General features: G+C 40.0%; 1 protein-coding gene across 1 annotated transcript in view; it reads left to right on the top strand.

Annotated features, from left to right (window-relative positions):
* STARD9 (StAR-related lipid transfer (START) domain containing 9) overlaps positions 1 to 15,129 on the top strand; it is a 102,040-nt gene that overhangs the window by 82,033 nt on the left and 4,878 nt on the right. Inside the window, exons 27-30 of the mRNA XM_010292140.1 lie at positions 685 to 6,932; positions 6,975 to 11,925; positions 12,738 to 12,935; positions 13,727 to 13,910. Coding sequence (XP_010290442.1) covers positions 685 to 6,932; positions 6,975 to 11,925; positions 12,738 to 12,935; positions 13,727 to 13,910 — 11,581 coding nt within the window. The remainder of the gene's footprint in view (positions 1 to 684; positions 6,933 to 6,974; positions 11,926 to 12,737; positions 12,936 to 13,726; positions 13,911 to 15,129) is intronic.

Genomic DNA, 15,129 nt, shown 5'->3' with positions numbered 1-15,129 from the left:
TTGACATGGTCTTTCTCATTGTTTTTTACCTCTCTCTCAAGCCTTTCTGCACTTTTTACCTCTTTGTGAATGCTTTCCAGAGCTGGCTTGACTCTTGTTCTTACCTTGTTCAAACTTTTGGTAAATACTAATTTCTGCATCATTTTATCTTGATTAGGGTCAAACTCTTCCTTCAGAATACTTGTATCATTGCAGTGATTCTGGATTGGACTTCTAAGTTGTCCAGCCTTTCTCAAGCTAAATAAACATCTCTATGCAATGCTAAAATGTTGGGGTGCTAGGGTGTCTATCACAGCATGGTCCTGGAGGCAGGAAATAGCTAAACTCTACTAAGCAGATTTCTATGACGTAGATCCTTTATTTTTTCTGTGACTTAAGTCCCTTATTTTTAACTAATGTTTGCAGCTACTTAAGCCTACAGAGAGTAAATAACAAGCTATACCACATAGCATTGGGCAATTCCTTTGTGTTGCAAAACATATTTCAGGATGTCTACTGGACTGTATGGTTACTGACAGAATTTATTTTTTTTATTATTCTGTGCAAGAATTTGCTTTTGAAAGGCATTAAGATTGTTGCTTCATGTGTTATTACTCTTAACTACAAGACGTTATTGATGTGGAAGCGTTGTTAAGTACATTATTCAAGCAAGGATTGGGCTTTATTTTATCTTTATTTCCACAGCTGTTTGTTGAAGAGGGAGACTTTCTCAAAGTTATCTACCTCACCAAATATTGATCAATGCTGTGAAGGCAGTAAAACAGGGAGGTTGTCATCTGTAGAATATCTGTACAGAAAAGTTAAAGACATTTCTGGGAGTGATGACCTTAATGATGAAAAAGGGATCTCCTTTTCAGTCCAGAGGCAGCTAACTGAGAAACAAAAAACATCTTCATTTGGAAATAAAAAAGGAGCAGAAAAATACTCTAATGATTCAGCTATCATGGCTTATATCAATAAAAATGATCAAAAAATCGAAAAGTTGGATCACAGCCCAGGACAAGCTGGATCTCAAAAACAGACCTCTAAAGGCTCCTCTCCTGATCTTTTTAAGATGAAAGATGAACCTGAAACATTTATTACAGGGACAAGAATGACAAAAGCAAAGATGCTAGGAGATTTAAGTCAGCCTGCAAGGAGCAATCTAGAACAAAATAGAGCTCAGGTATGCAATAAAAAGACTAGAATGGATATCAATAGAAAAGGCCACAGGTCTCCAGAAAACTTTCCGAAAGAAATTAAGAAAACAGTGTATGGAAACCCACCATCAGCGCATCTAAACCAAACAGCCAAGAATTGGAAGACCGTGCCAGACTCAGCCTTGCCAACTCATGAGAAATCATCAGCGGAACAGCAAGAATTTCTGATGGTGGCAACATCAGTTGGAAATCTCACAAAGGTGAGTACACAGGCACCACTCTCTTACGTTGAAAAAAAGTGGCACAGTGCTGAGATGCTAAGTTCTGGAATGTCCAAAACAGCCATGGATGTACTGGGGAACTGGCAAGAGGATGATGAAAATGAGATTTCTGATACAGACAGTTCCTATTCTGTAGATTCGCTCTCCTGCGCTTATGCAAAAGCTTTCACAGAGAAACTGAAACAAGAAGATTTTGACAGAAATAAATGTTTTGCCAACCCAGAAGATTCTGAGAGCGATGACAGTCAAATGTCACAAGACTCTCTGGTAGAAAAGGAAAATAAAGCCAAAAAGCAAAATAGAAGCCGATTTCACAAGTCAAAGGCTCACCATGACACAGCTAAGCTTTACAAAAGCAGAACTGATTACCATGTTTCATCTTTGGTGACATCATACACATCTCGTAGGAGACTGGGAAAGCCTGAACGAAGCTTTTCTCTGGACAGCTTAGCTGATGGAGAAGAGATGCCAGCAGAAGATCCAGTAGAAGAATCCAAATCTGATTCATCTGATGAAGTGCCAGCAGAGATTTTTTGGAAGTTACAAACTCCTAGATCACCAACGATACAGACAGAGGAAGACCATGAGTCCAAGACCTGCGACAGAGATACAGAAGGAACAAATTATGATCTGAATCTGAGCAGTTCCTTTTATTTGGACACTAAACCACAGCCTGATTCCAGTAATGCTTGCAAGCAGTTGCTGAAGGGGACAAAAGTCTCTTTTGTAGAACAAGAAAGGTCTCTTGGTAGAAGGCTGTATTATACAAGTGGAAATCCTTTGCTTGCTACTGATGCTTGGTCCTCCTGTGACTCAAAGGTTGATACCAGCAGCCCCAGAATAACAGCACCTTCTTCCAATGAAAATTTAGAATTTCAAGAAGTTCATCTGTGCTCTTTGAGCAAACCAGAGCTTTGGCTGAAGAAAGATGATCTAAAGCAGTCAGCTGCTGAAGTTTCTTTTGTTTCTGGCTCTAAGCAGATACACAGCATTACTCGTTTATCACATCGTATAAATGAAATAAACACAGTTTTCTCCTCTGACATATCAGAATTACCTTTACCTGAAACAACAACTACAAGCAGAGCTTCTGAGAGTGGGTCATTAAATAAGATTCTTAAGGGATGGACAAACTGTAATGAAAATTCTTCCTTGGAATCTCAAGATGTAATGACCTCATTTGTTAGCTCAGTAGAACCAAGCTCCTCTTTTGTTCCTATTTCAGCAAACCATGATTATTATGACCATTCGAAGTCAAATCATCCTGAACAAGAACAACCAAACGAATTATCTACTTCTAGGTCTACCACTGAATGCGCACAAACATTCAGCTGTTTGGAAAGTGCCTCCACTATGGAATGCTTGTCACTGGTGTCTGGGAAAGAGGAGGATTGTCTCCCCACAACTCATCCAGAGCTGCCAAAAGATCACAATCTGAAAAAAACACCTTTTAGTTCTGTGTTGCCTGTGCACATTTTGGAGCAGAGAAATGGCTGTGTAGATGCAGGTTTAGAAGATGATTTTTTCAGAACTTTTGAAAAAGATGACCTAGATGATGACTGCAATAATTTTATCACAAAATCAAGTATAAGAGATTCAGGCAGCAGAAGTGCACCTATTAGTGCACCTGCTGCTGAATCTTCTACAGGACTTGCTTATAATACGGCCTCGCCACAGACAACTGCAGTAAAACAAGTCGAATTTGGAAACCATGCACAGCTTTTTCCAAGAAGGGAAATACCATCGTGTTGTGATGAAGGTTTCTTTCTCAGTGACTTAACAAATAAGAACTGCTCTCTAGTAAGAAGTTACGAGCTTCAGACATTGGCTGGACAAGGAGCAGAATCAGCTGTTACGGTAGGTCTCCTGAGATCTGGGGAGAGTAATTTGGAAACAATGCAAGAAACGGATTATGGACAAATATCTGCAGAAGAGGTAACAACAGAGACAGACTTTTCCTCACAGAAGACAACATATCGATGTAACTCTTTAGTTGTTGCTCACAGTGCAAGTTACGACCAATCTGCAACACCAATAGAGATGTCTCAAAAGGAGATTATCTGCATGGAAACAAGCACAGATAGCTTGGCAGAGGTTGTGCCAGAGGTACCTTCATTCAGAGATAACGAAGAATACAAACCAAAGGATGAAGACTTGTCTTCATTGAATCATTATGAATTCAAAAGCAAACCTGTTTCAAAAAATTATTTCCATGAATGTGCTCTAGCAGACAGTCAGGAAAGTTGCTTATCCCAACAAATTTCAGAAAATTCTACATTATGCACTGATAATATAAGAGAAGAAAGCAGCGAAAGCAAAGAACACAATGCCTTGAATTCTCGGGCTGTAGTTCAGAAAGACTTTTCATCCAAATATGAAGACTTAGTGGTAAATGAAGTAAGTTATCTCATAGTGAATGTAAATGGGAAAGACACTGAGTCCTTCCCTGCTGCTGTTTGTGAGAGTACAAATGATTTTCTCCCAGAATCAAATTCAAGCGTATTTTACCAAGCTTCAACAAAAGCCAATCTTTTTCAAAGTGCATCTGAGACTGAAAATTATGATAAACTATTGGAGCATGTCACAAAAGCAAAAGCAGATTGTGATGTTGCATCTAATCTTACTGTGGAAGTCAGTGCCACAGAAGGTTGTTCTGATGTACATTCCGGCAGCCTTTGCACAACATGCTCTTCAAAATCAATGGGGCAGAAAAACAATATACGTAAGACGACCGACATTTCTATGGAATTTGATGCAACCATTCTCTTGGAAACAGAAAAACAAAACGAATCTTTACTTGAACCAAGAGAAGAGAGAGAATCCTTTTTTGAAAGTGATTGCCCAGAGGATATCTTGCTTGTTGAAGATGATGTAAACTCAAAGTCGGGAGGAGTATTCGAATACAACACAAATACAGCAGCTACTGTTTCTCAAGAGGAGAATCCATATATAAATAAAGAATCTAATTTTTTAAGAAATCCAGAAACTGATCCAGAAGAAATTCCGGTTCCTTATCAGAATACAAAAGCAAATGCTGATGAGGAAATAACAAAATTCATCAATAGTGTAATCAACTTAGGAAAAAATGCATTGGAAATTAAATCCAGACAGATTGAAAGTTTACCTGACTATCCAGTAGCCAAAGTCCAAAGTGTAACTGAAGACAGGAGTGGAGAGGATTTGAAAAGCATTAGTCTATCTCAGAATCCAAAGAAACCTATTGATATTCTATCTTTTGAAGTTCAGTGTGAGTTTTATACAAATCTGTGCCTGACACACGAAGAGGTAGAGAAAGAAGAACCGCAGGTAGCTGGCACCGGGGTAGAATGCACTCGGGAATCAAAAGCACTTGTGCGTTCTGGCAGCCGACTTGAAACAAGCAGCTTTTGCCAAAAAGAAAAATGTGAGAAAATGGAAATAGATATTTATTCACCAGAGCTTTCTGTTGCTCCCCAAAACACTCCTTCAGCTGTGTGTTCCCACACAACAGATTTTACTCAGAATGCTTCAGGCTTCCTTGATGCTTGTGATGAGGGGCTTTTACAGAGGAACGGAATAATGGAAAATGTGTTTGATACAGAGGATGTAGCTGCAATGGTACTAATCACAGGTAGGCAAGGTAATATTTTAGCAAAACTTGAAAATGAAGGACAAGTAAATTCTAGCAATTTAACGGAACGTTGTGTACCAAACTGTTTGCCCCAGGAAGACAAGGTTAACGAATGTAAAGTAACTGGGAGTGAAGAACAAATTATCATGACAAATACTGAGGGACTGATTATTACGAGACAGGAAGTCATACACACAGATGAAAATGTTTCATTTACTGAAGAGTCTCCAGCTCTGCATCAGAAGTATTGTGACAGACATGACAAAGAGGAAATTTTAAATCAATTTAAGATCCCTGAAAGATACCTGACAGCTTCAGGACTAGAACACAATATACTGTTAGAAGATGATTCAACATACTATGATCCTACTGAAATGAGTGAAGATGGTGGCTCAGTGGATTCCATTATAAGAAATGCAGTCATGAAAGATATCGATGTATGTGAGTATTCAGTTGATGATGTTATTGGTATTGACCAATATAGAATTGAACAAGAATTTAAAAGTCTCCACGTTAAAGAGGACAGCCGTACGTATATGAGTTGCTCGACGCAATATCCTGAGCATAGCACTTCAGAAAACTTGAATGTAAGTATTGTTAGAAAAAGAGCTGATATTTGTGAATTGGAACCAGTAGGATCCAGAGTTGAGGAGGAGAAAGTGCATTTGATGGATCTAGAACAAACGGCCAAAACAGACAAAGAAAAGCAGATGTTTGTAGAAAACACAGAGGAGGTAGAACTGACCATTTTACAAAATCGGAATGAAGTATTCCCTGAAAACAGAGACAGTTGCCAAATGGCACGTGATGACAAAAGATTTAATGAAATCTTAAGAGTAAGCCAGTGGGTGTCTACCAGCTTTTCTAGAAATAATGAAGATATCAGCAAACGACAAAATCCACCAGCAACAGTGAAGCCTACTGAAAAAAGCCAAGAGGGTTCACGTGCAGACTGGCATGGGGAGTCTGCAAATCACCTTTTATATCTTGGAGTAAGCGATGATTCCCATCTTGTTCAAGATGTTCCCACTGCATTGAAAGGACATACAAAACCACGCAGCAGCAGTGCTGGAGCTGGAGCAATTCTGCCTTACTATGAAACATTGATGGAGAGTGAGGTCTGTGGTGGTACGCCTGTTACAGTCAACAAAACGGAAGACGACAAATATCTTTCTGCTAAAACGCAAAGTGAGAATGTAACTTTTCTGCAAACCAGGATCACACAGGTCAGGCAGGAGAAAGAATGCTTTGCATTTAACGATGCACCCGATTGTGCTGTATCTGGGCAACCTGCCGAGCAGAGCAGCTCTTCCACTCCCTACAGTGCAGGTGGTCCCGAGCCTGAAACTGTTGCACTTCAGCAAGGGGCCGAAGGAAACTCATTTTCCTTGGAAAAATTAGATTCTTCTGAAGATATAATTCAGGATGTTAACAATGCTTGTGAAGAACACAGTGTGGATTTAATGGTTAATAAACTATCAAAAGACTGCCTTAATTCCATAGAAGATACAGCTCAAGAGGAAAAGGGTACCATTGTGCCTGATCCACTGCTCTTGGATAATTCGAATCTGCTTTCTTCTCCAGAGGAAGAAGTGATGGAAGGTATAGACGGTGGGGGAATGCATTCTTTACTAGAAATCTCTTCTCCAAAAACATTTGACAATATTAATACAACTCCGAAAGTACTTCACTCAGGGACTTTATTGCAGCATGGTGAGGCGGAAAATTTTTTAAGCACAAGCTATGATACAACAAACAGTAAAAAAGAAAATGCAGAGTTTTCTGATGTAGCTGGATATCAGCATGATCCCAGAGAAAACCAGGGACATGCGACTTCTGAAGAGCGCTGCGTAGACCAACCGGGCAGCACTGTTTCTGAAAATGCTTCAACCCTTTCAGAAGGCCTGAACAAGTCTCCATGGGAAAATCCACATTATAGTAAAGAGTTTCTAAATTATAATAGGAACTCGGGCACTTCTGAATGTTCTCCTGGTCTCCTGAATCATCCAGCATCATTTGCAGATGTTTTGATTGCCAGCAATGGAGACAAAGGTAAAAACAATGCTATTCTCTCTGAAGAAACAAAATATTTTGAAAGTGAATCAACTGATTTAAGTGTATCTGTAACTTTTCCTGATGTTTCTCAACAAGGAGATGAAAGGAAAAATAATTCTGCAGTTGCAGAGGCCACATATGCTCAGAATAATAAAATCCCTGAAAAAGCTGTGGGAACAGATGAAAAGGGGAAGATAATTCAAGGTACTTTCCAGCATTGCAATGACATAAAAGAAAATAAAATGCATGAGCACCCAGAAGACAACAGTGACACTTCTAGGGTGACTGTACCAGAATCGGGCTCGCTTACTTTGCAGAGCCAAGGACAGACTGGCAGTAAAGAATCAAAGTCTCTTCCATCTTACTTAGCAGAAGATACTCCGACTGATACACCATTTCAAAGCTCCAAGAACTTCAGTGGTTTTGACACTTCTTGTTTACTTGGTGACTCAAAATCTCTAATATTTAGTCATCTTGAGGACTCACTTCAAGACACTTTTTTGACTGAGCAAATACCCTCCAGTTCTGCAGATGTGCGCTCTGTAAAAGAAGGAGATTCTCCCCACGCATTTGCAAGTGTCAATCACCCACCCTTAGCACCATTTTCAGAATCTTATTTAAATGCAGATATAGGCCATGGTGAAACTGGCATGTATGATATTTCACATACAAGTATACTGAAACATTCTCCATTTGCTGTTTTGCAAATACAAGACACTCAATCTGATAAGGCTGTGGTATTCGACGAGCCGATATATGCTTCAGGAAGTATTTTACTTTCTCTTGCAAAGGAAAACAGGCATTGTCCAGTATCAGACACAGACTCTACTTCATATAAAAATTCTGCTGTAGATGGGGAACCTGCATATGGAAGTAATTGTGAAAAAATTGACAATGATACAAAAGTTGATCAGTACCACTGGGATAAAGTTCCACCGCTAGAAGCTTGCACAGAACACATAGAGAAAGTACTAGGTGGTAATGACTGTCTTTTGTTACCATCATCACCTTTTTGGGATACTGGAAGGGCAATCACTGTTAAAGAGGGACAAATGAGAAAAATACTAAACAGAAGTGAGGAAGAACTGCATTCAAATACTGAGGCTGAACATTTTGCAGTGAAGACAGAGCAGAGAAAAACATTAAGTAGAGAACCTGTTGAAAAGCAAACTAAGGTATCCTCAAATTCTGCAGATGAATTAATAGACCCAGAAATTACAGTGGTGGAAAATCTGTATCCAGGAGATGTTAATGTGGATCCTGAACACACCTGCAATTCGTTTAGTGCAACATATCCCACATACAGCACAAACACTGATCCCAGACAACTGTATCACACTGTCTTGGGTTTTGAAAAAAAACCTGCAGATCTGCAAGACAGTTGTCAGTATGTGCCTACAGGTGAACAGGTGCCAGATAGAACACATACAGATGGTAGAAAAGAGATTTTAATTTGCAAAAATAATACAGGTTCAAGTGTTGATAGCCCTGATGCTGATGCAGACAATTGTTCAACAACAGGAGATGCTGTAATGAGGAGTAAGACTCTGAAATCAGAAGGACTAAAGTTTTCTGTAATGAATAATGAAGGTACCTCCATAAAGTTTTTACCAGAAAATCATGATTTGCCTCCTCAAGAATCCAAATCAGTGCAATTCAGGAGCAAAAGATCATATTCTACTACACGGAATACAAAAAGCTGTAAACAAAGTGAACAGAGACCTTATTTACAAAGTCACAGACTATCAGCCCCGGCTATTGCTGTGTTCTCTGATCTAGAATATACTTCAGAAGCTTCACCTAAGGTAGATCCTTTGTTATATTCTGCATCTAAATCGCTACAGGATTTAAATATGAGTGTAGAGCCTCCATCACCAACTGACGATGATCTTCATGGAATTGAAAGATTTTCAAAGCAGGAATCAAAGAACTTTCTGCAGGTTAAATCTAACCCCATATTTGAGCAAAGAATGGCACAAACTAAGCAGCTTGCAAACTGTGATCCAAAAAATTTACAAAATTTTGCAGCAAGAACCCAAAGCAGCCAGTCTTTAAAAGTCTGTACTACTCATTCTCCATCACCCTTACTGCACACAGCACACAGTTCTGTGGGTGCAGCAGCAAATATCCATTCAAAGAGTAGTTCTGTAGCTCAGTGTAGTGAAGGGAAAGTTGAAGAAGCTGGATACCAGCCAGAAACAGATTTATTTTTGCAAGACAATAAAGATTCAATGCATTTTAGTTCAAGTGATATCAACCCATATATTCATCCATGGCAACAAGATGGATTGTGCAAGATTGGCTGGAAACAGTATGTTTTTGGAAGTGCAAGTGATGTATCTTGCAATCAAATTCCTTTAAACCTAGAAAATCATAAAGTTATGAGATGTTCCAGTGTGGACAATGGACTGAATGCACAAAATTCTCCTTTTCATTCTCATCTCAGTTCATATGCTACAGCAAAAGTTTTATCAAGCACTTTAAGCAGCATTGAAGGTCCTCAAGGATGGGACAATGTCAGACAAGATTTTCAATCTGCATACTCAAGTGACAGTACCAAGCAGTATAGCAACATATCCAGTGAAACATTGGAAACTAATCCAGAAAATAACACTCCTGAATTTGAGAATCCTGCTGCAGAACCTGGTAACTCTTCAATGCAAGTTGATGAAATTGTACTATTATATCCTTCTGAGTCTGAAAAGTCTTCCAAAAAACTACCAGGGATTACATGTGAGCAGGGAACACAAACAGCAACTACAGGAAGGTATAAAAGGCAGAGAAGACATCAGAGAAGCTATACAGATGTTTCTGCAAGAAAGCAGGAAACAAACAGAGATTTATTTCATCAACCTTCCTCTTGGACAAGCATGCAGAACCTGTCCATGCATCTGTCACAACTTCTTCAGAACACTTCTGAGCTGTTAGGAAACCTCTCCCAACAGAGTATTATAGATAATGAGCAGAATGCCAAAATCAACCAAAGAGGAACTGAAAAGGCTGTAAAGGCTGCTAGGTCAGATAGCTGCACTCAGACTACGGCAGATGTAGGCACTCAAACTGAGATTTTGGAAGAACCTCAAAGCAAGCATGAAGAAAAACAAGTGGAGGCAAAAATGGAAAACGAATTGAGGGCAGCTCCAGCAGTAAACATTGGTTGGAAAGGAATAGGTGCAGATACAGCAGGTAAGATTCCCAAAAGGAAAGAGGAAACACTCTCTTTTGAAGAAAGAACACAAGAACGAACAGGGATGAGAAAACTGGGCAATCCTGACTTCTATGACAGTCTTGACAGCATTTTGGAAGACTCCTTTATGCGTCTGCCTCTCTTGCCCAGAACCTCCACTCCTATCTTAGATTTCAGAAAAACATCATTAAACGCACAGCAGAATGTTGCTTTTGCTAGTACCAGAGTTTCATCTGTCACACCATCTTCGCTGAGTTCAGGGCAAGATGGTTCTTCATGCACTGTAGTTAGCAGCCCTACTAATAGCACCTTTCAATCTCCAGCATCTTATGCTCAGGATAAAAGAAGTGTCGATGAACTAGAGGTTCCAGCAGAAAGAAAATTTTGTTATAAAAACACCCTGCTAGTCGATAGGGCCTCTTCCCCTATTCTTACTCTTAGTGCTAGTCCCAGCAGCCAGACTTCTTTTAGCAAGTCTGTCTGCCCTGTCAAGGAACCTCTTGGGTATTCCAGTGATCCTTCAAGTCCCCTTCACAACCAGAGGAAGCAGAGGGCAGGTCCATGGTCCAGCATGCAACCTCATGTGGACAATTTTTCACAGACAGAAACAGACAGCGAATCGAGTGCTTCGAGAGACAGCAAGGGCATAAGAAAGAAATCTGGAAGTTTCTCAGATAAGAAAGCAGCCAAAGAGCTTTTAGAACAGGATTGTTCAAAAGACTTGGAACAACAGCATAGACGCACAGTTGACTCCCACACTACCATTTGCGCAAAACGACTGTATCACTCCAGTAGTATGCTAGAGGTGTCAGGCCACAGGGAGGTTTTAACAGATGATCTCACAGACCGCAGTCCGTTGGCGCGTTCCCTTCGCTGTATGTACGTCACAAGGGGAGGAAGAGGTTCTTCAGCTGGAATCGGACACGAAAAATATGTTGGTAATTCTGATACTGCTTTGATTCATAACTCCTCACCGCCAAAAGCTGACTTAGTTTTTAATCAAAAAATGAGCACCACTCATTCAAGTAAGACAAATGCTGATGTGTCCTTAGAACCTCTGGTAGAAGCAACTTCTCTACAATTTCACAATTTCTTCTGGAAGAATGAAAACAGCTGCCCTCCCCCACTCTCTGATGCGAGTGATATGCAAACTTCCTTCCAAGACAACAATACAGATTCTGTCACTGAAAGTGAATGTGACACTGAAATTCTTCTCAACAAAAATACTGCTTTTGCAAAGCCTTACAGACCTCGGAGCTACAGTCTCCGTGATTTACCCATACACAATAAATTTAGCAACTGGTGTGGTGTTACGGGCAGCCCTCCTCCTTCATTACTCAGCTTGAGCGGCAGTGTGACCGATTTACAAAGTCAGGCAGAAAAGAAACCTAGAAGCACACGAGCAACAGAAATGGAAAAGAAATCCCAGCTCTGTGACAGCAGGAGCAGAGAGATCGAGAGCCTTCAGAGGGAGCGCGCTCAGATTATGTCCGGTGTTCACCTGGATCTGCATCAGCATCCCCTCACTGTGGAACTGACGGAAGCAAAGCTCAATTACAGCATTGGGGAAACGGACGCCCTGCTGAGGGTCCTTCAGAGCGGAACGGCAGATGACCTGGTGGCGATTCCAGTGAAGCAGCAACTTTATGAAAGGTATATTACTTACAGTAGTGTTGTATTAAGTGTTTTGAATACACTTCATGTACACTTCATGCAACATACGCAACAATTAGTAATGAGCACTTAATCATTTAGTCACACTGAGTGAACTGTATGTGAAGAGGTATAGTATTAAGCTTATTTTATACGCAGTTAAGTAGTGCATTTAGAACGAAGTTTTGGGATTACTTGAAGGAAATAGGGAAAAGTATAAGATTCAGTGTAATTCAAATCTAGTGTCACCCTACTCTTAAAAGTTCTAGCAGCTATGAGAGTGATCATGTGTACCTGGTGATCACGGGAATACATTTCATTGATTTATTGCAATGTAAAAATGATTGTTGCATCCCATTTATGGGAGTATCTCATTCATGCTTCTGTGAATAAATGTTGCTGTATGCACATGCAAAACCAAATTTTAAAAACCCATAAATACAAAAAATAAATTATGCAAAAATCAAGATCCTGGATTCTTGTGATTGGATTAGAGAACTCAGTTTAGGAAGCTGTTGTAACTAAAAAAATTTAGGATTAACCAAGGACATCAGTCTCTGTCCTCAATTTGCCTCTCAGCCATTACAAGCAGTAACCAAGACCCTCTTATGCATTTCCTACTGTTATAAAAACAGTGGAGTTTTAGAATTTCTGTATCATCTGTCAGCATGTGGCCAAAAGGGTATTTACAAGGGGGGAGTATATGTTATTAGATTCCTATAGATCTTACATTACAAAGCTACCTGATGTTTAAGTGTTTTAAAAAATCAGAAAATGTAACTTTGCAGGCTGTAATCATGTTTCCCTGACAGACACATGAGGACTATTGAAACTCTGAGGAAGGAAAGAGAAAAAAGGCTGCAAAGATACCAAAGAAGCCGAAGTCTGAGTCCTCAAAAGCATTTGAGTCTGTTGCAGACGCTGGATGCAAGTCAGAGGGATCCAGATCTCCCCAGCAGACGCCGAGAATATCTGCAACAACTGAGAAGAGATGTGGTGGAAAATACCAGGTAGGGCATTAGAAACCTCTCTTTTGGCACGATGAATGTTACCAGTGTTCACAATAGGTGCACATTAATGGTTCTGACTGACATCTGAGACTTCTGTGGCAGAATTCTTCTCCTCAGTGCAGAAGTGTTAAACTTTGGGATAGAAAATGCTTCCAGAAAAAACACGTGCCTGATTTTAGGAAACATTCATTAAAATCTTCTGTCTAGTTTATTTCAGTCCATAACAAGCGTCTAATTTATTTTATGGGTATGGGGACAGCCAAGTTTTCAGTCTTGACTCATTGTAGACCAGTCTGTCTTCTTACTCCTTCACTAACTTAAAAGCCACATGAAATAGTTAAGCTTCACGTTAAATGCTAAAAAAGTTCTGCAACCCTTCACCATTTAGAACTTGACTTTTTTTATCCCTCACCATACCCCCTAAATGGCTTTCGCTTCCTTTGCGGTAGGTCAGGAGACCATTCTTTTCCCAATGCAATTATTTTGCGTGTAATACGCCAAAGCAGTAACCTTAGATCATATGGAGAGCTGACTTAGAAACCAGTGCAATCACTGGAGTAATCCCAGTGGTAAACTGGACTTGCAATCTGAATCATTTTCCAAGGTTAAAGTCCGTGCAGCCCTTAGTGAGCAAAGAGCAACTTCCTGGAGGCTAATGTGGTGATTTTTAATTGCTTTTCTGGTGAGTTTTTCCTGTTGCATGTTGAAAGATGTTTTTCTCATGTTATTTTGTCAGGTCACCCAACTTCACGTAATTATGTCTGGTTTTCCCCACTTATCTATCCTTACAGAGTTCAAGAACCGAAAAGAAGAAGCATTCAGCATCCTTCAGACATTGAACTGTTGCTCCGAGACTACCAGAGGGCACGGGAGGAAACCAAAACCGAAATTGCACGAGCTAGGGACAAACTTAGGGAGAGAGCTGAGCAAGAAAAAAGGCGTATACAGGAGCAAATATTTTCCCAGTTACAGAAGGTGAGCATTACAGGGGAAACCATTCTGCATTATTCATGTCAATGCATTTTTTTGAAGAAACCTTTCCATGGCTCAGTAATTCTCCTGTTTAATACACATCAGCATAGAAAAAACCAAAGCATTAGATGCAAATTTGTGCCTAAAAAAATCTCACTAATACTGAGCTGTTACACTGTTCGTGCTTCTGAACTACATCTCCCTGAAGCCACATTTTATGTACAAGGAACTCCTAATCTTTTCTCATTGGATTGAGCTTACACAGCCATCCTGCTGTGCATCTTCCCAGTCTATGGAATAGTTTTGCTAAGGTAAACTGAGTTTATTGTAGTATGTCCTTAACACAAAGGCCTTTATTCTTTTCTTTTTTCCATTTCTGTTTTTCGACTGTCCTCTCTTGTGCATGTTTGTTTGTACTTCTGTTTTTTCTTTGGCACTGTCTGTGTGAAATTTTCTGCAGGATGTCAGGACCATACCATATTTTCTCGTTAGGGTGCGTCTGTTCTGCCCAGTTTCTGACTATACTTCTATGCTGTAATCTTTGTCACTGCTTGACAACACAGCCTCAGCTGTAGCTGCAGGCCTCTTCTCCTCCTGTGTGTGTATGTGGTGTGAAATTAGGTGGACGCTCATTTCACCTCTCTGCACCCTTTAAAGCACCTCGAATTCAGGCACCTCCGCTGGATCTTACCACATCTGCTGCCATATTTTCCTTGTGAAATGTAGACGTAACTTCACCCGAGTTGGAAAGCCAAACTTAAAACTGCCCTTGAAAGTATAATCAATCTTGCCGTTCACAGTATTGTCTTGTTACGTAATTTTGTCTTCATCTTTTCGGCTGGCATTAAGTAGTTGCATTGGTTAAAGTAAAATCTTCAGTCTTTAACAACTACATTTCACCAGCAAGTTAAATCAGAGAAATAGGCAAAGAACAACACATAGGACTGAAAAGACACCTCTCTCTTTCAAAGCTGCTTTTTCCTGTAAAAACACCCTAGCACTGGTTTGATAGGCTGGACTCCTGTTTCTGAAGAGTAACAACAGCAGAAGCTGCATTTTCCCGCTCTGCTGGATGTTACAGGGCGATTCACTCTATGGCTTATACAATCTTAGTCTTTCAAACACGCCTGCTTATTTAATACTTTCTGTAAGGCAACAGCTTTTGTCCTGTCAACATTCCTTGACAGAAATTGGACTGTAGATGATTCCTCTTTCACCTTTC

This window comes from Phaethon lepturus, unplaced genomic scaffold (genome assembly GCF_000687285.1).
Source record: "Phaethon lepturus isolate BGI_N335 unplaced genomic scaffold, ASM68728v1 scaffold4728, whole genome shotgun sequence".
Classification (NCBI taxonomy): domain Eukaryota; kingdom Metazoa; phylum Chordata; class Aves; order Phaethontiformes; family Phaethontidae; genus Phaethon; species Phaethon lepturus.
This window is presented reverse-complemented; position numbering and strand designations above follow the sequence as displayed.